General features: G+C 38.0%; 1 protein-coding gene across 3 annotated transcripts; it reads right to left on the minus strand.

Annotated features, from left to right (window-relative positions):
• Positions 1-198: 198 nt before the first annotated feature.
• On the minus strand, positions 199-21,896 carry TMEM175 (transmembrane protein 175). Of its 3 annotated transcripts, none has more exons than XM_032214110.1 (10): positions 21,693-21,896; positions 19,051-19,089; positions 17,424-17,521; positions 15,424-15,475; positions 12,968-13,003; positions 10,867-10,950; positions 9,481-9,645; positions 8,285-8,363; positions 4,322-4,451; positions 199-1,317 (listed from the first exon to the last, which is right to left on the minus strand). In XM_032214110.1, exons 1-10 carry the CDS (start codon positions 21,828-21,830, stop codon positions 654-656), a joined length of 1,485 nt encoding a protein of 494 aa, XP_032070001.1. In that variant the 5' UTR covers positions 21,831-21,896; the 3' UTR covers positions 199-653. The 3 variants fall into 3 exon arrangements, with proteins under 3 accessions (XP_032070001.1, XP_032070000.1, XP_032070002.1); XM_032214109.1 differs by having other exon boundaries at positions 4,322-4,454; XM_032214111.1 differs by lacking the exon at positions 21,693-21,896 and adding an exon at positions 21,557-21,682 and having other exon boundaries at positions 4,322-4,454.
• Positions 21,897-22,325: the final 429 nt, after the last annotated feature.

The raw sequence follows: 22,325 nt of genomic DNA on the forward strand, positions 1-22,325 counted from the left end.
ATGGGATACTAAGGGATACTTAAAGCAATAATGGGACAAGCCTATACCATAAGTATCCCCTCATCAAGTGATAGTTCCAGCAAACTTTGGTTATACTGACAGCCAATTCTTTCTAAATATTCTCTGAACATTTAGCATGCTGCACATACAGGTTTCTTTAAGAAGTTGCCAGTGCTGAATGAATTACTTCTTTGTATAACTGTTGATAGTAATTTGTTGACTCACAATTCGTTTGTTCAGCTAATCATGTTACTTTGCACTGATTTGCTAGGTTACACACATTTGACAGCAGCTGTTACGGTTACAATTCAAGATACACATGGAATTATTTAGCAGGTTAATACATCCTCCAGGTCACTTAATGGCCACAGAAAGGATAAGGACATTCATATTATCACCTTTACTGGCTATGGCACTTCCCAAGAAACTGCTAATTATGCCATTATTTTCTCCCAAGTATCTTATGATTCCTCACTAATCATCTATGATCAATGAGGCTATTGAGGTGATGTGCTCACTGCTCCAGACGCCAGTCCATGAATAAAAGGAAAAGCTGAACATCCCTAAAGAAAGGAACAATTCAGTTTTAGTTGAGTCCCGAAGTCTCTAATTCGCACATGTAACTTGATTTTCCACTTAAAGTGCAGGGGAAACTATGAGAGTATATCGGTTGGGGATAAACAGGCTTCTTCTTCTTCTAAAACATTGTTCTTTGACCTGGCCAGTGACATTATATACTTTAGTATCATCAAACCAATTCTGACGAAGATGCGTAATACCAGAAAAGCAAATGGGACGATGATTTGTGTGAGATGAAAAATAGTCGTACTCAGCTCACTCACCACACAGGTCAGGCAGAAGACTGCCAGGCTCACGCAGGGATAGAGAGAAAGCTTTGCAAACATGAAGGCATGCTCTTTGCCACCGTACCGAGCAAAAGGATGCAATGTCTCGACTTCATGGAAGAGCGCAGCAATCCATATGCTGAACTGGAAGATGCTTGCAAAAAAAATGGTAACGCAGCTAATCTGAATGGCTTCTATTTCGTTGTAAGACTTCTCGGCAAACTCGCTGGTCAGCTGGTAAGCGAGAGGCAGTCCGCCAATAAAAGCCAAAGAAAGGGTATTAAGGAGAGTCATCAGTTTTGTGGCTTTTGTCACATGGAGGAAGAGAGAATGATGGACAAACCAGAGAAGACCGATGGTTACAAATGATCCGAAGTAGGCAAGGAAACTTGGACCAAATTCTCTCAGTGCTTCAGCAAGATGACCTCTGTATTTCTCTTTCACCATGTTATCATCAGGAACGTTATCTTCACTGTTGAGTAAAGAAAACTATGGATTTAGAATAGACTCACAACCAATATTTTAAAGTGATTACTTCCTGAATCTCACTTCGTTTTACTGGATTTGTTTACACCCTCAATAACTTCTTGAATACATTTCATTCCATGCCTAACCAAGAAGAAAATGTAAATGCATTAAGCTAGCTATGTTCAGACTCCTTTTTTTGGTCATTATAATAGAGTTCTACTTTAGGAATAGTTATATCTGATTACCATGGAAACCATCACCCAATCTAGGTATGTAATATAGACCTATACAAACTCACCCATACCTTTATATGTTTTCTATGGGGGTATTACTTGGAACCCTGAAAGTATATATAGGTAGTTCTCAGCTTATCATAGTTCACAGCATTCAAAGTTACAACAGCTCTGAAAAAAGTGACTTATAACTGTTTTTCATACATACGGCCATTGCACCCCCCCCCCCCCACAGTCACACAATCAAAATTCAGATGCTTGGCCACTGACTCATATTTATAACAATTGCAGTGTCCTGAAATCATGTGATCCCCTTTTGTGATCTTCTGACAAGCAATGGGGAAGTCAGTCAACAAGCCCGTTACTAACTTAACATCTACAATGATTCACTTAATAACTGTGGCAAGAACAGTCGTAAAATGGGGCAAAACTCAATTAACAAATGTTTCACTTAGCAACATAAATTGTGGGCTCAATTGTGATTGTAACTCGAGGATTACCTGCATAATCCACATTCTGTAACAAAGTAATATTTTGAAGATTATATTTAAGTGGGGGAGAATCAAAGTAAATTGTTCATTGTCCTGATTACATAATAGGCTTTTCCCCCCCCCCATCAAGAACAATCAAGGATTATAAATCTGAGAAGCCTTTATCATGAATATAGTAACCCTAAGCAATGATTTATGTCTTTTACAATTTTCAAGGGATTCAGAATTCAGTTTGTTAAGAAGGCCCATTTTAAAAAACCCGAAGAAACAAGGAGTGACTTGCCATAGTATGTTAACCCAAAACCAAACCATATTAGTGTGATGTATAAATGTTATCACAGTGCTTGTATCTGCACAGACCTCAGTGAGAAACCACACCAATGGTTGAAATATAGATAACCATTGCAAATCCTGTACAATGAAGGAGACAAAACAAGAAGTGGAGAAAATTGTCCCGCAATTGTTTCTGTTGTTGACACAGCATGGATTGCTTGGCATAGAATGCTAAGTTAATTGGGATAATCAGCACATATAGAAAGTGTCCTCACATATTGTATTATAGTATGGCATGCTGGTTTAACAGCTGCGGACGGGAAGGCATTACAGAGAGTGATCAATTCAGCACAAGAAACCATTGGTTGCCCTCTGACATCACTGGATGACATCGCCAGATCTCACTGCTTTAGCAGAGTAAGGAAGATACTCAGAGATGATTCACACCTTGGTCAGTGTCTCTTTGCACTTCTACCATCAGGCAGAAGACATCAAAGTATAGCCCGCCGAACAAACAGATTTAAACATAGTTTCTATCCTTGGGCTGTGAGACTTTTAAATACAACCACAATCACTCCATGCACACACTAGTTTTTTTCCTTTTTCTTTCTTTTTTCGTTTCTGTTATAATTTTGCACCAGTGAGGTTAAAAGCAATTTCATTGTATTTCATTGTATTTAAGTACAATGACAATAAAGATTATACTTATATATTTTCGATAGGACTGAACAAATCCCATCCCTTTAGTCTTCCAGTACCGTATTTTTCAGGGTATAAGACGCACCGGAGTATAAGACACATCACATTTTAAGAGACAAATTTTTTAAAATTTTTTTTGCACCCTGCAAAAATCCCCAAAACGGCCCATTTTTAGTGAAAACAGGCCCATTTTTTTTAAAAGGGCATGAACAGCTCTTAGGAGGCTTGTAGAGTGTTCCTGGGGTGGGGACTAAAAATGAGCAAAAACTGACCAGTTTTTCACAAAAATGGCATTAGAAAGCTTGTAGAGTACTCCTGTACTGTCTGTCTCTTGGTTCCTGTTTTATTGCATAGTTTAAAAACATTTTAATTGGCATAGTTTTACAATTTTAACTGTAAGCCTGCTAGGGTCGATTTACCAAAGAAATAGGTGGCATACAAATTTAACAAATAAAATAAATAAAATACTGATCGAAGATGGCACTGGAGATAACAAAGTTCAGGCATGTTTATAAGAGGTCTATCCATGATAATAAAGATAAAGGTTTCCCCTGCCCATTCATGTCCAACTCTAGGTGCTGGTGCTCATCTCCATTTCTTAGCTGATTGAGCCAGCAGTGTCTGACGACATTTCTGTGGTCATGTGAGTAGCATGACTATAGACCAAGGTGCACAGAATGCTGTTACCTGCCTAGATAAGTGGTACCTATTTATCTACTTGCATTGGCATGCTTTCAAACTGCTAGGTGGGCAAGATCATTTTAATCGTGATGATGATGGACCATCATGTCAACCATGATAATAAATATACTCAACTAGCCGATAATCTGGCGTTCCCCCAATATTTATTTATAGGGGGGAAATGTCCGGACTAAACGTAATTTCTAATGTTGGATTTTCCCTCTTACCAGAAGGAGCTGCCTTGTGGAGTGCTGTGAAGCCATTACCATGGCAACTCCATTGCACTGTACAGTAGAAGCCATTTTACAGCAGTACAGTAGAAGTCATTTAAGGCACAACAGGCTGTATCTTAACAGAACACCCCCCCCAAGTGCTTTTAGGGGTGTTGTTTTACCCCCACAGTATTTGTTTCCAGAGAGTAAGTCATCCGTGTACCAAGTTTGGTTGAAATTGTTCGAGGTGTTCCAGAGTTATGCTGGAACACACACACACACACACGGGGGGGGGAGGGGGAGAGGGAGTAAGAGTGCCATTTATTTATATATAGATTACAGATACTATTTTTTCCCCTTAGCACTGCACCACACTTGAAAATACTAGGTGTAGTTTTATTCTATTGCTGAAGACTTACCATATGTCCAGAATCAACAGAGTTGCAACAATTGCATAAACTCCATCACTGAATGTTTCCACTCGTTCTTTACTCAGGGGTTCCTTAAGATAAGAAGTAAAATATTCTATGGGGCGCTCCTCCTCTTGACCTGCTGACAAAAATTAACACACTTAATAAAACTGATTTCTATGGTGACAATTTGTTTGCTTCTTCATAAAGCCCACAACCCCTTCCCCCAAAAGCAGTATCAATTTGGAGTATCATCATTCTTATTCTATAGGTACCTTGTTTATCCAAGCTTGTTTTGGGAGTATCGTGCCTGCATTATTTTTATACAGATAGTCCTTGTTTAATGACCATTCATTTAGTGATGGTTTGAAGTTATGGCTGTTGCAGGTCCCCTTTGGGCATGTGATCAAAATTTGGGCACTTGGCAGTCTGCCTGCATTTACAATTGCAGTGTGTGCTTCAACTCCTCCCAACTGCCTGTCTCCTGCCATCTTTGCTCTTTTAGCTATCCTGCACTCTTCTACTGCCACCTAGTCCTACACTGCCCAGCTGACCTTCACCAGTGTCTTCCTCAGGGAAGACACGCAAGATCCAATTTGGTTTAGTGGTTAAGACATCATGCTAGAAGGTAGACATTTGTGAGTTCTAGTCTCACCTTAGCCATGAAAATCAGCCCAGCCTACCTCACAGGATTGTGGGTTGTGGGAAAAATAGGAGGTAGGAATATTTTCTTTGCCATCTTGAGATATTTATAAAAATAGTAATAATGGAATAAACAAAAAAAGGCAATAGGTGTCTCAGCTGTGTGTGCTTCATCAGCAATGGGAAGAACATCAGCCAACAATAGAGATATAGAAATACAAACCATTCCAAAGAGTCGACAAAAAGCTAAGAAGGAAACAAAAAGACCAGCGTACATTCTTTCCAACAGCCAACACCCAGATAAGCAGGAAGTAACATCAGGTGAACAATCAAGCAGAAACTATATCCTAGTCAAGGAACTACAAGGAGAAAACAACCTCCCCTCCAAAACAGGCAGGGCAAGTTGCTGTATAAAAACAGGGAGCAAATCCACTCTCAGTAGCACGATGTTACCTAGTTGGGTAATGAAAGCATATAACCAAGTTCAGAGAGCATCAAGGACACCACCAACATTTGGGGGGAGGAGCCAAAGTCGCGATGACACGACGTGCAATCTCAATGCTCTGAGATCGCAGTCAACACTTTTGTCTCTGGGTGGCCCAAAGGGACCTAAACTGTCTCCTAGAGACAGTGAACTGGAAGAATACATCTTGCTGATCACAGGGACATCGTAAAGTCTCTGATTGATCCAAGAGAAGTTCTTCAAGCCAGTGACAAAAAATCCAGCTAAATGGCTGATGAGGTCAGGGCGGCTCCAAACTGGAAGGATATGGAAAGAGAAAGTGTTTTCAGCTGCTGAGGAATTTTTACTGTTTTAAAAGTGACTGCCTATAAAAAAAAACCTTAAAATTAATTTAAACTGGAGAACAGAAGAAATAAGCGGTAGAATTAAATTTGGACTGGTTTGGAGTGGATTATCTTACTTTTTAAATGCTATTTTTATGGATGGAATTTATGCAAGCCTTTTAAAATGAACGGATTAAGTTCCCTTCTTCTATTTTTTTTTCTTTGACTACTCTCCGTAATCTATGGACTAAAACTCTCATCTTTTACTACTGTGGGTGTTTTTCTAACTCATTTAAAAATTGGGCCTTTTTTAAAAACTTGAAATACAAAAAGATTACAAAAAGAAACAAAGAAATGGTAACATTGTAATTTTGTAACGCTGCTACTCGGAAGCTAGATGTTTGTGTATTGGAAACAAAATACTTTTTTCACTGATTAACCTGGCTTGGCACTTCAAGGACTCACAGCTTGTTTATAGATAGTGATAAGAAGAAAAAAAACACACAGATGTCCCTTTGAAGTAGGTTCTTAACCAGAGAAAGGTGAAATTGTGATGCTTAATTCTGCTAAAACCTTCTAAGCTAGAGTAGCAGTGTTTGTCAGCCAGAAATCATGGCGCAATTTCAACACCAGAAAGAAGTTTTAAATCTGCAAAAGATATACTCAGAAATAAAGAAATAATCAAATACAAGTGAGAGGATAGAGAAGAAGTTGGATTACTTAGTGCATCTAACAGTAAAAAATGACGGAGAAGTTGAAGATGTTCATCAAATGGAAAAAGTGGCGGTTAAAATCCAAAAAATTGAAGAGGAAAATGAATATAAAGAAATTAAAATTTCTGAGACTTATGGTGATTGGTTTGTTTCTGAAAATGGAAAGAGTGGAATACTGAAAGAGGAATTAAATGGAGGGGAATCCTACCCCAGATTGGAAGATACAGAAGAGGGAAAAATAAAAGAATTTATGATCTTAAAGAGAGAAATCTTATTAGCAATAGTTTTGATAACACCACTGCCAATCAAAGATAAACAGATTAAGGAAACAGAAGAAGGGCATCAAAATTACATGAGAGATCTAAGCAAAGAGTTGCTAAGAGGAGTCCATACAAAGCTGATTAAGGAGATGATTAGAGGATTGATGCCACAAATGGCAGAAGATATAACACTGTTTTGTTACTGGAAAGATACAGGTTGATAGATGGAAGAGTATAATTTAAAACTATCTAAACTTAGCGAAATTTAGTGATAGTAGATATAGTTAAATAAATAATTGATAATGATAATAATGTATACAATGTGTAGTGTTATGATAAGTAATAACTGGATATGAATATTGAATGGTACCCATGAAAGGAAGATTAGAAACCCTTTTGGATTATATATAAAGGTTAATACTAATACTAATACTACTAATAATAAAAGAATTAAGTTAGATTTAGTTAAGTCTTGATTACTAGGGGGGAAAATAATATGATGCAGGATATAGTCAAATAAAGGAGGGATAATGATAACACACACACACACACATATATACATATATGTGTGCGTGTGTGTGTGTATGTGTGCAATATAAGGAAATGAGATGTAAATTGTAAACAGCAATTTGGAAAGAAGGATAGAAAAGTTGGTTATTAAATATTATGGATGTTTAGCTAGAATAGGTTATAAGGATTTAGTGTCATTGGAGGATTTTAGAAATAGTAAATGAAATGCCAGTATGTGGTTATGTATTAAATCTTGGTATATTTTAAGCTGAAGGATGTTTAAACAACTATAGTCAAATGAAAATGGAGGTATGATGACTGTAATATGTATAAATATCTGAGTTAAAATACTTGAAAATATGAATTATGCTTGATGACTATGGAAGAGATGCACGAAGGTTTTTTGTAACCAACTGATACACTTTCTACAGTATGTAAAAAAGAAAGATTTTATGTATTGTATTTGTTTTGAAAATTAAAAAAAAAAGATTTTAAAAAAAGGACTCCACCAACATTTCACTTTAAAGTTGATGAGGTTGTGAAAAGGACCGTATTGAGAGGAACAGGAAACTATCCAGGAAACTGACTGAAACAAATCATGAATGCTTAAAATGATATGTTCTCCTTTTCTGTTCTTTTTTTTCTGTTTGAATTATTATTTAATTATTTGCTGCTTTTTATTGTGAGTCTTTACTTATTTTGCATGATGATGCAAAGAGCCAAGGTGGCGCAGTGGTTAGAGTGCAGTACTGCAGACTACTTCAGTTGACTGCTAGCTGCAGTTCGGCAGATCAAATCTCACCAGGCTCAAGGTTGACTCAGCCTTCCATCCTTCCGAGGTGGGTAAAGTGAGGACCCATATTGTTGGGGACAATACACTGACTCTGTAAACTGCTTAGAGAGGGCTGTAAAAGCACTGTAAAGCAATATATAAGTGTAAGTGCTATTGCTAGTGCGATGATGATGATGATGATGATGATGATGATGATATTGTTGGTATACATCATCTAGTTCTGAAATTTCCCTGCGGGATATAAAAAGCTTTATAAAGCAACACTCACCAAGAATTCTGCTTCTAAACCATTTGGTTAGATGGCTGAGAAGTGGGAAAAAAACAATGAGCCCAAGAAACATGTATGACTGCAAGGAAACAAAGACACGTATATTGAACGTTTTTGCATTGATACGATGGTAATCAGTAGAAAATGATACATTTCCATTTGCCCTACTCAACATATACTGTGTGTTCCATAATTAAAATAAAAGACTCTGAATGACTCTTTGGAATCATTTAGCAAGAATGTGTTTTAGAGGGGGGAAAAGTCCAAATTCACATTTGTCAGTTAAGGCTTTATCACAAAGAAGAAGAATGCAATTCAGAGCCATATATCTCCATGATTCCTTGTACGGGACTTGGAACAGAGCATTCCAGTGCTTATGGACCTCTTAAACATACATGTCCGTGAGAAAGACATCTGTGTCTTTTAAGCAGTCTGTATACAGCAACAATTCTTTCCAATGTAATAATAAGATGACTTTTTCTTGTAATTCATTAAGAATCCTAATAGCAAGGATGACCTTCAAAAGCTTTATAGAGCCAGAACAGAATTACTCTCACATGAAGGAAAGCATCAACAAGTTTTGAACAACTCTAAGTCTGAAACAGTAGAAAAATCCTAATGTGTAGACCAGGGGGTGGGGAACGATGGTCCTTTCATGACCTGTGGACTTTAACTCCCAGAATTCCTGACTCAGGAATTCTGGGAGTTGAAGTCCAAAAATCATAAGGCTCCATGGCAGTGGTGGGATTCATTTTTTTTTACTTCTGGTTCTGTGGGCGTGGCACGGCTTAGTTGGCATGGCTGGGGAAGGATACTGTAAAATCTCCATTTCCATCCCACTCCAGGGAAAGGATACTGTAAAATCTCCATTCCCTCCCCATTCTAGGGGAAGGTTACTCCAAAGTCCCCATTTCCTCCCAATCAGCTGGGACTTGGGAGGCCGAGAATAGATGGGGGCAGGGGCAGTCAGAGGTGGTATTTACCGGTTCTCCGAACTACTCAAAATTTCTGCTGCTCTTTCTCCAGAACTGGTCAGAACCTGCTGAATACCACCTTTGGGCCATGGTTCCCCACCTCTGGTATAAACCTTCAGCACAGAACAAAAACATCTTACATACATAATCACTAAATTTAAGGCCCACCACACCATAATGGTACAACACTTGGGAAATACTGTCCTAATTTGATGCACCTACCAATGGAAAGAAGAAAAATGAGGAAATGGCGGCCAAAAAGCTCAGCGTTGGTCCTCTCAGGATAATCTTCAAGATATGGTATTTGTAAAATGCTGTGTTTTCAGATTCCTGTATTTGATGATTCAGTAGATACGAATGTTTGAAGCCATATAATACAATCATTGCCTGCAAAACAAGAAAATATTGCTGCACTGTCAGAGGGCAAATAATTGTTTGGATGTTAATTCAAATAATCACAGCTTGGGCACTTGGAAGACTTGCCTTGAGTTTTAATAAGAGTATGTTGCACTTGGGATCCAAAATTAAAAAGATGGTTGGAGCAGGTGTAAATATATATACCATACTTTTTAAAGGAGCCATATACTTTTCTGGGCTTACAGAGCAGCTGGATCCCCACCCACATCAGAACTCCTTATTGTAACATCCTTAACATAACCTTAGGGAGCGTGATGGCTCAGAAGTTAAAGATGCTGAGGTTGTCAACTGACAAACTGACAGCCCAGGTTTGAGACCCAAGCGCTGTAGAATAGGTGAGCTCCTGTTAGCTGCTCCAGCTCCTGTCAATCTAGCAGTTTGAAAGCATGTAAATTTGAGTAGATAAATAGGTACCACGGTAACAGCGTTCCATGCTCCTTGGCATATAGTCATAAAACCAGCACATGTTTGCAATGGTTGTTGTGTCCCAGGGTCATGTGATCACCCTTTGCAACCTTCCCAGCTGGCTTCCGACAAGCAAAGTCAATGGAGAAAGTGGGTCTTTAACAACTAACAACTGCAACCATGGCAAAAAAGTTGCAAAACTGGGTATGAGTCACTTAACAACTGCCTAGCTTAGCAATGGAAATTAGTCTACCTGTATATTCTCTCACAAAGGAAAATAGTGTTGATCTTAATACCCATCTCATTTTTAATTATGGTTTATTAAACAATACAGCAGAGGTAGTCCACAACTTACAACCACAATTGAGCCCAAAATTTATGTCACTGAGAAATTAAGCAAGTTTTGCCACATTTTAAATTACTTTTCTCACCATGCTCGTTAAGCAAATCACTGCAGTTCTTAAATTAGTAACACGGTTGTTAAGTGAATCTGGTTTCCCCATTGGCTTCGCTTGTCAGAAGGTCGTGAAAGATGATCAGGAGACCCCGGGATACTGGAACCGTCCTAAATACGAGTCAATTGTCAAGCATCCCAATGTAAATCACATGACTATGGGAATGCTGTAATGGTCGTGTGAAAAATAGTTATGTCACTTTTTTCAGTGCCATTTAACTTGGAACGGTCACTTAATAGCAATAGCATTTAGACTTATATACCACTTCACAGTGCTTTACAGCCCTTTGTTGTAAGTCAAGTAGTGAAATATAAATATAAAACAACTATACCTGGATGACACCAATTACAACAGCACAGCTACTAAACATGAAAAGTCCAAATGGTTCTTCAGGAAAAGATGCCATTAAGGAGAACTGCAAAATAAGAAATTAGATTCTTTTTGTATTTCAGAACAGATTAAATCAAGTAGTTAATCTGAGGTCCTAGGATCAAATCTGTCTCTCTGGATCCCTTCTGTGACTCTTCATGCCTTGCCTTTTTCCAAATCAATCTGAAGAAAATTGGTGGCAGGAGTTGCTGTTGTTAAATACACACCATGTTTGGCGTACCGTCACCAATACAACCAGTTGGTTGGAATACACTGAATTAATTTCAAGAAACAACAAAACTTTACTAGTAACAATGTATATTTGTTTTTTCTCACACCCACACTTACCCAAGTCCTTCATAACTAGCAATAACATTTAGACATATACCGCTTCATAGTGCTTTACAGCCCTCTCTAAGCAGTTTACAGAGTCAGACTATTGCCCCCAACAATCTGGGTCCTCATTTTACCACCCTTGGAAGGATGGAAGGCTGAGTCAGCCTTGAGCAATCAGGATCAAACTCCTGGCAGTGGGCAGTGTTTGCCTGGAATACTGCATTCTAATTATTGTGCCACCATGGCATAACTAGGCTCTTACAAGTAAAATAACTAGATTGTTAGGCACTAGCCAGAGGGACAGAAACTGCCAAATCTGGATCCAAGGATGAAGGCAGAGGGCAGGCTTAGGATCCCTTTGATCCCCAAAGTCCTTCCTTTGTTGATTCACAATACTGACAGCTAGTCTTGCCTTGTTGATTTTCAAGTTTGGTAGCTGTTGATGGGACTTGGGTTTCCCATCATCTGTTCTGACCCAATTTCCTTTGTCCAGTTCAGGTTACATTTTTCCTTTGTTTTCTTAGCAATTTTTTCCCCTTAATTACCTTCCCTAAGGGATCTTTTAGACAAGGTTCCTGGCTGTTTTATGTGCTTATTTCATCTTTAGGGATGGCAGCTTTGGCCTAATCTCACACTGTCATTTTGAGACAGAAAATATGTACAAATTGTAGTGTGAGCTCTATAACTTTTAAACATCAAAGAAAAAAATATCCAAATGCCAGTACAAAAAACAACAACACTGTCCATGCTTCAGATCCACCCTTTCTACTTCACCTGCACTAGCTTCCACCTTATGGAATATTCTCCAAGAAATATGTGAGGTTCCTACCTTGTTGCAATTCTGGAAAAAACTTAAAAAGCTCTTCTGTTACAATTTGCTTTTGATTCTAGATAAGTGACTGAGGGTGCCTCCTTCAGATTTTAATTTGGCTTTTATCTTTGTTTTTAGATCAGGGGTGTCAAACTCAAGGCCTGGAGGCTGCATTTGGTCCACAGATGTTTAGATCTGGCCCATGGGGCCACCCTGGAAACAGTGAAGGGCTGCCCCGCGGTGCCTCTGCCAATGAAAACGGAACTCAGGAGGGCTGGGAGTGGACCTCCCAAGTGCTGTTTTCGCTGGTAGTGGGTTGCAGGAGGCCATCGCAGCCGAAAACAGAGCTCGGGAGCACTCAGGCCACCACAGGTGCCCCCAACACAAGTGATGTCAATCTGGCCATGCCCACCCCGACCATGCGCTCAAACACAATCTTGATGTGACCGTCAATGAAATCGAATTTGACACCCCTGTTTTAGACCATGCTTTGGGTTTAATTATATATTACTCTGCTTCTGTTTTCTTTTGTCTGATGTTAGATACTTCCATAGTATCCTCTTACTAGATCAGATAAGGTAACATGTATAGTTAAGTACATATATACTCTTATTCACTGTGGCATTCAAAATGCATCCTACGATCTGCAGGTGATATATCTCTTTAACTGATCTCAGATATATAAAATATTGGCACAAGATTCTAGCATGCTCCTAATCTCTATTAAATGGAACACATTTGGACAATGTATTGAACTACAAATCAGCACCTGCACATGTGAAACATAAAGCTCATGTGGTCAATTTGTGGTTCAATGTAATGTACAAATCTGGAAATCTGGATAATAAGATAACCAAATCAGGAAGTAGCCTAAAGATGTGACATAAGGCATTGAAGAAATAGAGTGGTTACTTACTGTATATGGCAAAAAAGTAATACTCATCATGCATGCCTAGGAAAAGGAAGAAGTGATATAGCAGATAAAAAGAAACCATATCCTGTTCATAGATACAGTAATTCAATTCCCATCATTCTGTGGAGACAGTCAATCAATCAATCAATCAATTAGAATAGAGCTGGATGGGACTTTGGGGAACTTTTAATCCAACCCCCTTTTAGGCAAGTGGCTGTCCCACTCTCTTCTTAAAAACCTTCATTGATTAAACACCTACAACGTCTGAAGGCAAGCTGGTTAATTGTTCTCACTGTTACAATGAATTCTCCTTAATTCCAGGTTGCTTCTCTCCTTGATTAGTTTCCATTCATTGTTTCTTGTCTTGCCTTCTGGTGCTTTGACGCCCTTTTTTGGGTGGCAGCCCCTCAAATACTGGAATACTGATATCATGTCACCCCTATTCCCTCTTTTCTCTAGACTGGCCATACCCAATTTCTGCAACCGTTCTTCATGTTTTTGTCTAGGGGCCCTTAATCATCTTAGTTGCTCTTCTCTGGACTTTTCCCAAAGTCTCAACATCTTTTTTGTAATGTGGTGACCAAAACTGGATGCTGTCAAGGTTCTGACAGATGCCCTAATTAACTCATGAGTCTCAAGCCAGGTTTCAAGAGAAAACCAGTTATTTAGTAGGAGCAGCATGAGGTCAACTCTGCAGCACATATTTTACGGTTCAACTTTAACCCTGTTTCCTCCCTCCTCTCAGTCTGTGTCATAAATCTATTCTCCAATAAGGTATTCCCATGGGCTGTAGAAATCCATGCCTCACAAGCCAGCTTTGGTAATCTGAGATCCGACCCTGGAAGAAGGTACATCGGACAATCCATATCAGAGACTTTACTGGCCAATCTCTCCCCCCCCCCCTCTCCCTCCTTCCCTCCCTCTCTCTCTCTCTCACACACACATCTTCGGGAAAAATCACACAGGTCTGGAAACTAACATACTTTTACATGTCACTGTTACTTTTAAAAACCAGCCCAAATCAATGGCCCTAGTTAAACCTAGGAAAGGGAATGAAGGCCTGCATTTTTAAGAGCTATGAATGGAAGGTTTCAACATTTCTGACTGAGCCTATTATCTAGCTCCATGCATAATCTTTTGGTTTCTTTTATTTCCTTTTTCTTATTTTCTCCTTTAATAATCTGTATCATTGATGCCATAGACATCAAATTGCTCTGCAATTTGGGGACTGGAGGCTAAAACATATAAAGAACAGTTGCAGGAACTGGGTATGTCTAGTTTAATGAAAAGCAGGACATGGGGAGACATGATAGCAGTGTCCAAATATCTCAAGGTTTGCCACAAAGAAGAGGGAGTCAAGCTGTTCTCTAAAGTACCTGAGGGTAGAACAAGAAGCAATGGGTGGAAACTAACCAAAGAGACAAGCAACTTAGAACTAAGGAGAAATTTCCTGACAGTGAGAACAATTAATCAGTGGAACAACTTACCTCCAGAAGTTGTGAATACTCCAACACTAGAAGATTTTAAGAACATGTTGGATAACCATTTGTCTGAAGTGGTGTAGGGTTTCCTGCCTAGGCAGGGGGTTGGACTAGAAGACCTCCAAGGTCCCTTCCAACTCTGTTATTCTATTCTATTCTATTCTATTCTATTCTATTCTATTCTATTCTATTCTAATACTTTTGCTAAGTTGCCAGTTAAAATGTACTTTTCCTTTTTGAAATGCAAAACTTTCTAAGGAAAGAATACTGATGATTGCTCTTCATTCTTTACTGCAAGATTCAGGAATCATCAAAGTACAGTAAATTTAAAAAATGACTTCTATAATTTATTTAGGTTACTAAGGGTATAAAAACACTAATCCTTAGGTGTCTTGGCTTCCAAGAAATCTGAGAAGTTTGAAAAATATAGTTTAGAGATATATGTGAATGAGACCAAGACACATTATTTGGTTTATCTCTAAAGTGAGCAGCTTAGCATTCTACATTAGATCTTTGATCTATTGCAAAATCCTCATTCTGAAATTACCTCACTTTTGTTTTCTATACTAAGGGAAGGACTGAAGTGGAGGAACAAATATTTTCCACTCATAATTGCTAGAATTAGTATCCACAGTATGTTTTTATTATAATAAAAACAAAAAATGCTATTTTCACATAAACTATTAATTACAAATTAAGATATATGAGAAACAGCATATTCTGCTTTCCGAATTTTAAGTTTGCTCCATACCCCAATGGCCATTTTGAAATGATATGACTTGAATTAAAAGCTCTCTTGGTACATCAGCACATTTCATAAAAAACATTTGAAAACTCAAAGTCCCAAATACCAACACTATGATTCATCAGTACAATGGTTTAAACATATTAAGCTCCATTTCATATCTTCCTAAGAGCTGGGAACATCTATTATTTCAAAAAATAGATTTGGGATTTTTTAAAAAAACAATCACTCACCAAATTTGCAAGGGCAAGTACATCATCAATGAGTTCAACCACCTGAAAAAGTCTAGAGGGGAAAAAACAAACTATTATAAAAAAGTTTTGACTCATAACTAGACTCATTCAAACTAGCAAGTCTTAAATTTGGTGATAATTATCAAATATTCTCCCTTGTAGCAAAAATGGAAACAAGAACAAGATGCAAAGGAAACTGCCAGTTAAAATTCAGGAACTACCCTTCCTAAAATGCCTTTGAAGTCAACAGATTAGACATCCTCAATTCCAATCATCTGGAGTATCAAGACTTTCTGGTGAAGTCATCCAACACTTTGTTCCAATTCTTGTTTGTTCTATGATACAGAGAAAGGAAAACTTACCTTAATGGAATTACTATCTCCTTCCTGTATTGAGTTTGCAGGGTAATTCTCTGGAATCTTGCTCTCTCTCTCCCTCTGGCACATGCAAAGGACTCAGCTCATTACTTTACTAAGGTTTACCATATTTCACCTATAATGAGTTTCAGATAAGATAGCAGAACCCTTCCTCTATTTGTCATTTATTTATTCTAATTCAACTAATTCCCACAACACTGTCACATATTTTACTAAGACTGTATTACTATTATTATTCTCTTCCTCCCTAGTATCTATCTCTTCCCACTTTATGACTATAACCATGTTGCTTGTATCTTTCAATTTGTATTGTTTTTATTTCTTTCCTAGTATGATTTGATAGCTTATTAATAACCTTGACTATCGCTAAGTGTTGTATCTTTTTATTCTTGATGAATGTATTTTATTCTCCTTATGTACACTGAGAGCACATGCACCAGACAAATTCCTTGTGTGTCCAATCACATTTGGCCAATAAAGAATTATGTTCTGTTCTGTTCCGTTCCTTTCCATTCCATTCCATTCTATTCATCTACTTTGAGTAAATAAAGCCTTCTAGTGAATCCTGACTGTTAAGAGTTTGCCTGGAAAAGATATTTTCTTGCCAACATTTTTGGAAATGGTTTGCTACTACCTCCTTCCTAAGGCTGAGAGAGGGAGCTGGTTCTGAGCCCAAGGCATGGCTCCTAATCTCAAGCCTGGTGCCATAACCACTACATCAAATTGCTTTCTTCACTTAATTAATGCAATAACATAAATTACAGAATTCTGTCTCTTCTGAAGAAGGAAAAGGAATCAAGTACAGATGTTGACAGTAAATCAAGCAAATATCATTGCAACTGTCATTGTTATCATTTGAAAAGTTCTTGTTCTTCTTTGATTTTTTAAAAAAATCTTGTGTCTGACTGATCTTGATTGGTTTTCATGTATGAACTGCTTCAATCATCAATGCCATTTGCCCAAAATATGAATGAATGGCTGCATCTGCACATTAAGGTACATCATCATATCTCTGCTTCTGGCTACACAAGACCCACAAATTTACTTGTTATGGTCTGAAAAATCATGGTTAATGATTTATCATTACATGTCAAGAGGGCCAGTATAGCAGGATCAACAAACAACTGTTTAATGCAATATGTTTGCAAGCTTTGACAACTTGAAGGGTGACAAATCTTATAACCTAACAAAGGATTTGGGAAAGTACTTAGTGCTTTTCTCCTTGAGAACTGGGTTGCTGATGGAATTTATCTGTGTTCTTAAGTGGCCTTATTTTGAAGACATGTCTAACTGGTTGGGAGAGTCAAGTAATCTAAATTGTAAGGCTGAGTTTAGCAAATTTTGCAAACCAGTCTGTAAAATTCTGTGGATAAAGTTTGTTTATAAGCTCAGCAGTAACTTCAGCATGGAGCAGAATTGTGTAGAAAGAATAAAGCTGATCATAATGAAATGAGGCTGAAATAAATTATGATAAATGAGCTGCCCATCATCACACCTGCTTTCTTTGGCCAGACTAGCTATTGGTATATTGCTGTTGCATTTCTGGTACCATCCAACTGGTTAAGTTACAGTTTTCAAATGCTTGATACATGTTCAGTTTCTAAAACACTGCAAACTTCATACCTCACATGAGCTGCCCAAGCAACTGTTACTATTAAAAAGGTCATCAGATAAACAGCAATTTTGGTGGCTAGCAGCTGTTGGACACTTTCCCCAAGTTTCTGGAAAAAAGGCAAAACATTCATCAAAAAGCTGACAAACTCTTCTTCTGTATAATACTACATAATTCTTTTTCAAATAAATAAATGTATGAAAAAGTGTTTTATATAATACATAATTCTTAAGGTGATCTTTATTTTATTTTTAAAGCAGTGAAGGTCTCTTCTCAAGGAGAGAACTTATGTTCAAGGACATAAAGCTAGCCTAGCTCACAAAATACAAAAAGCACCTAATAAGAACTCATACTGTCTATAAATACTGGATAAGTCCTTATAAATCTCAAACTGGCTTATAAACTGTGTTTTCATTTTCAGGAACTGCAAATAAAGCTTATGGTTAATGATAGGCCTTCTCTTTTGTTCAATCCTGTATTATCCCTAGGCTTTGGAAAGTTCCGTAGACTCAAATATTCAGTGCAATTTCCAAATTATTTTATGTTGACCTTGTTTGTGTATATGCATATATGTATTTTGTACTCCTATTCTACATTTATATTATTCAAATTGCTAATTTTAATTATTGTGTATGTGTAGCCTGAACAAGCCTATTAGCATACTTTATTTAATGTTGTCTTTTAGCCATTTTTTTTTGTCTGTATCTTTATCTTAACTATCTTGGCATTGTCAATTTCATTTTGAATATTTTGAATATTTGAATACCAATTCTCTTGGGCTGCTTAAAGGTCGCAATAAAGTTAAGTACCGTAAGTAAATAATATTCAAATTTTTTACTTAGAATACCATGTTGTCTTTTAGCATCTTCTACTATTTGTGTACAGTACTTTGAAATATATATCACAAAAAGCTCAATCTCCTGAAACAATTATTATCTATTTAATTCCTGACATGCTCAGCCACGAACTCGACATTGAAATTCTCAGCCCCTTTCCTAACATTATACAATTCCTCTAAGGAACCCCAATGTGCTTTTTCAAGAGGCAACTAAACTTTCTGTTTTTTGTTTGAATATGTTTCGCTTTTCATCCAAGAAGCTTCTTCAGCTGGATCTGGATCAGCTCTGAAGAAGCTTCTTAGATGAGAAGTGAAACTTCTTCAAACAAAAACCAGAAAGTTCAGTTGCCTCTTGAAAAAAAACCTTTGAGACAACCATGATTTGGATGACTGAGACTCTCCATAGACATTCCTCTGGGGAACTTACATTGCTAAAAGTAGTCAAAAATGGTCACGAATTAAGGGGGAGAAAAATATGTTGTAACCTATTGTTCTTTGCTATCATTTGTAATGGACTTTCATCCCCAGCATATATCAGTGAGATAATAAGCAAAGTTGGTTCCCAGTCTGATGAGAACAATACTTAAGAGATTTCTCTCTAGGCCAACAGATTATGGCATTCCGTACTGTGCTTACCTACTATGGGCCTGGCAGATAAAAAGAGGCTGAATTTCAGTGATCTATAACAGCATGCCGCACTATGTTAGAACAACCTTATTGGAAATTCAAACTTCAACTTTAGTTGTTTAACAGAATCACAACTGACCATTATGTGGAATATGAAATAAACAGTACAGTACCTCATCTGAATGTATCTTTGTATGTGCCACAGGTAAAATCTGCAACAGAAGAATCATATAGCTATAGTAATAGGCAAGTTTTAATTTGCAAACATGAAACCAATGTACAGAAAACAACTATGCTTCTGAAAAAAAATCAAAAGCAGAAATTCGTGTGTTGAATCTTACCTTTACAGCTTTCCACAGAAATATTTTATGGAATATAATATTTTTTTGGCAAGGATGATAGATTGCATCAGAATTGCTGAAGATACTTAACAGTAATTATTTTCTAAGATGACAAATCTCAATGACTGAATTACAAAATAATAAGAATGCCCCTTTAAAATATTTTTTATAAATGTGTGTTAAAAGGTTTTTTTAAAAAAAATTAACACATACTAATAAAGAAACGAAAAGAAAATGATATAAAAGAAGAGCAAGAAAGAAGCAAAAGAAATAGAAAAAAAGAAGACTTTTTAAAATGTATTTTGCCCATGCAGTCCAAACATCAGCTTCAATTAGGGCCAACAATATTCCTATTGACTCCAGATATTTGTAGAATCTTGTCACAAGAAAGTTTGGCTGGACTTTAAGTTTCCTGTATGAAAGACTGCTACTAGAAACATTTGTCTAAATTACTATCCAAGAATACCGACTTCAATTTATTTGGCCTGTATAAGCACCAAATTTTGTTAGAGATATAGTACTACGTTCCCATAAAGGCACTTCTTAACTTAATGTGTACATTATTCAAGGAAGTTTAAATGCCAGGAATGGGAGTGATAGATAGGTAGATTTAGTAGTGAGCTTTAGGTTAATGATTGATTTAATGATATCCAAAACTTTCTTCTGCCATCTAATATGGATGAAATGACCGCACTTAAGAATCTCTCTTTAAATGAATGGCTTATTATCCATTTTTAAAAATACCAACAGCTTTTAAGAATGCTGCAATGAAAGATCGATTGATTTTAAGTCAACTTTTTGCAACTGAGGCTTTGGCAGGGTAAAATCCAAGATACAGGTAATCCTCAATTAATTAACACAATTGTGACAAGCAAATCAATTAAGTGAAACGGATGGTAAGTGAAAACCTGTTCTATGACTGAGATGGGGGACTATGGCCCTTTTATGACTTGTGGACTTCAACTCCCAGAATTCCTGAACCAGCATGGCTGGTTTAGGAATTCTAAGGGTAAGAATACTCTGTGAGATTAAATGAGGATAACCTGTATATTCAATTTTAGCTAAAATGGAAACAGACCCACTGACTCCACTACAATATTGCTGGGAGATTGACTTAAGTTTTTCTTTCTCAGACCAAGACTTGAGCTCCATTTGGTCCTGATGGGAATTAACTTACTCCTCAGCTAAGACACTAGAATTTTTTTTAAAGTAAAAGTGCATCAAAGATAGTATCAATTTTTGAAGATTTGGAAGTTTATGGACTCTTTTCCCAACTAATACCAGCTGTCCACCCCATTCTATCTTGATGCGATCACTCCTACCCATTCCAGTGTCCAGCCAAAAATCTGATAAACAAATCTGTGTTTCATATATTATTAAACATTTATACAGCCACCCAACTCACACACAGTGATCCACATACTATATCCTGTATACATTAATATTAGTCACTAACAACTTTGATCTATTAGAAACAATGAAAGGTGAAATTAATATGGAAAAGGATCAAAAGAGAGTTTAGGGAGAAGTAAAAGACAGCAACCCATAAGCAAAATCATTTTAATTTAAAAGATTATATACCGTCTCTAGCATGATAGCATCCTGACAAGATAATGATCTTGGTTAAAGTATATAAAAGTAAGTATATAAAGGACTTCACCATGCAACCTGTGGATCTTTGTTAAGTGAAATATGGTTTGGTGATTTAACCCTACAGCTTGGATTCACATAATATACACTCAACCATACAGTCTGGGTTCTCAAAATTCACGTAGCACTGACATGCTGATTTATTTACAAGCCTCTCCCTCTGAGCAACATACTCAGTGTCTCATCTTTGTAAATGAAGATTGGAAACCAAAACCAGAACATAACATCATAATAGCAGTGCTGATGTCCGAACGCGACAAGACATGAACTGAACTGGAGATCGCATCGTTTAAATGTCTACCGGAGTGAGAAAGCTGTATAAAAACCTCTCTCACACTGTTAAAGAGGAAGATTGTTGCATAGCACAGTACACCCGTGCACAAATCTACTTCTTCAGGTTAGATAGAAGGTAACCACTGCTTGATGCATTGCAGGAGAAAAGTTCACATTTTGCAGTGGGTGCATCACAGCAAAGTTGGACACCCCACTCCCCCTTCCAGGATATTTACCGGCCTTATCTTCTACCTTATCTTACAGTACTTATAAGTGGGCAACCTTTCTGCCGTCTTATAGTACTGCAAGATAAGATAGAAGATAGATTTTATTTTCTTTGCATCTGCACAACAGAGGGATTCAACGCTTGCAACGCACAAGGTGGGAGAAAAAAAACCGGGCGCGCAACACCAACCCATCTCTTTCGGCACGTCATCCTGCGTGGATCAAGTACACGCCTGTTGAACTCCCGCCTGCCGGGATGCAGGGCTCCCTTTCCCAGTGGAAGAGGAGTAAAGAGCCTGACCGGTGCGCAGCGGCCTCCGACTCACCATGACGGTGGCGATGATGGAGAAGAGCGCATCGCTGTAAGCCAAGAGCCGCTGCGAGGCTTGGGTGCCGCCGCCCAGCTCGCCCAGGCGCCGGTCGTGGTTAAAGGGCGTCGGGGCACGTCCGCCTACTTCTGTCATCGTCCTTCTGCTTTTGGGAGGACGGGCAGAAACAGAGGCTGCAGCCTGCTGCGCCGCCGCTTCCGCTTTCTCTTCTGCAAGACGCCCGCCCTCCCACCGCTCCGCCTTCGCCTTTGCCTTTTTTATTTTTGCGCGTGGGGGCGCTGCTGGGCGAGAAATCGCTCGTGGGGTCCTTGCTCCTTGGACAAGCGGCTCCCTCTTTCGGCCAAGTATTCTTCTTGCTCGCAGGATGTAGTTATTTCATATTTTTAAAGATCTTAAACCAAACTCTGGGCAGCCCCCACGACCCACGTAAAAATTACAAAAAACCCTCAAACTATATCAGCAGTAAAATTAAAACGAGCCCACAGATCCCCTAAAACATTTGGCAAGGTTGTCTGACCATGGTCCCAAAGGAGCTTTTCAAAAGGCTGTTGGACTTTTCTATCCCCCTTAAAAATGTTTCGTTTTCTCATCCAAACGAAATCCTTCTTCAGTTCAGCTCTTTGGATGAGA

Source organism: Thamnophis elegans, chromosome 3 (genome assembly GCF_009769535.1).
Source record: "Thamnophis elegans isolate rThaEle1 chromosome 3, rThaEle1.pri, whole genome shotgun sequence".
NCBI classification, from domain to species: domain Eukaryota; kingdom Metazoa; phylum Chordata; class Lepidosauria; order Squamata; family Colubridae; genus Thamnophis; species Thamnophis elegans.

What these genes read in the sequence shown, in the direction of transcription:
- TMEM175 (XM_032214109.1), bottom strand. Translation starts at nt 21,830, where the DNA reads ATGACAGAAGTAGGCGGACGTGCCCCGACGCCCTTTAACCACGACCGG. An exon ending in GCTTGGGCAGCTCATGTGAG is followed by an intron (nt 15,476 to 17,423) that starts GTATGAAGTTTG and finishes TTTCCCCTCTAG; the next exon opens with ACTTTTTCAGGTGGTTGAAC. An exon ending in TTACTTTTTTGCCATATACA is followed by an intron (nt 10,951 to 12,967) that starts GTAAGTAACCAC and finishes CTTATTTTGCAG; the next exon opens with TTCTCCTTAATGGCATCTTT.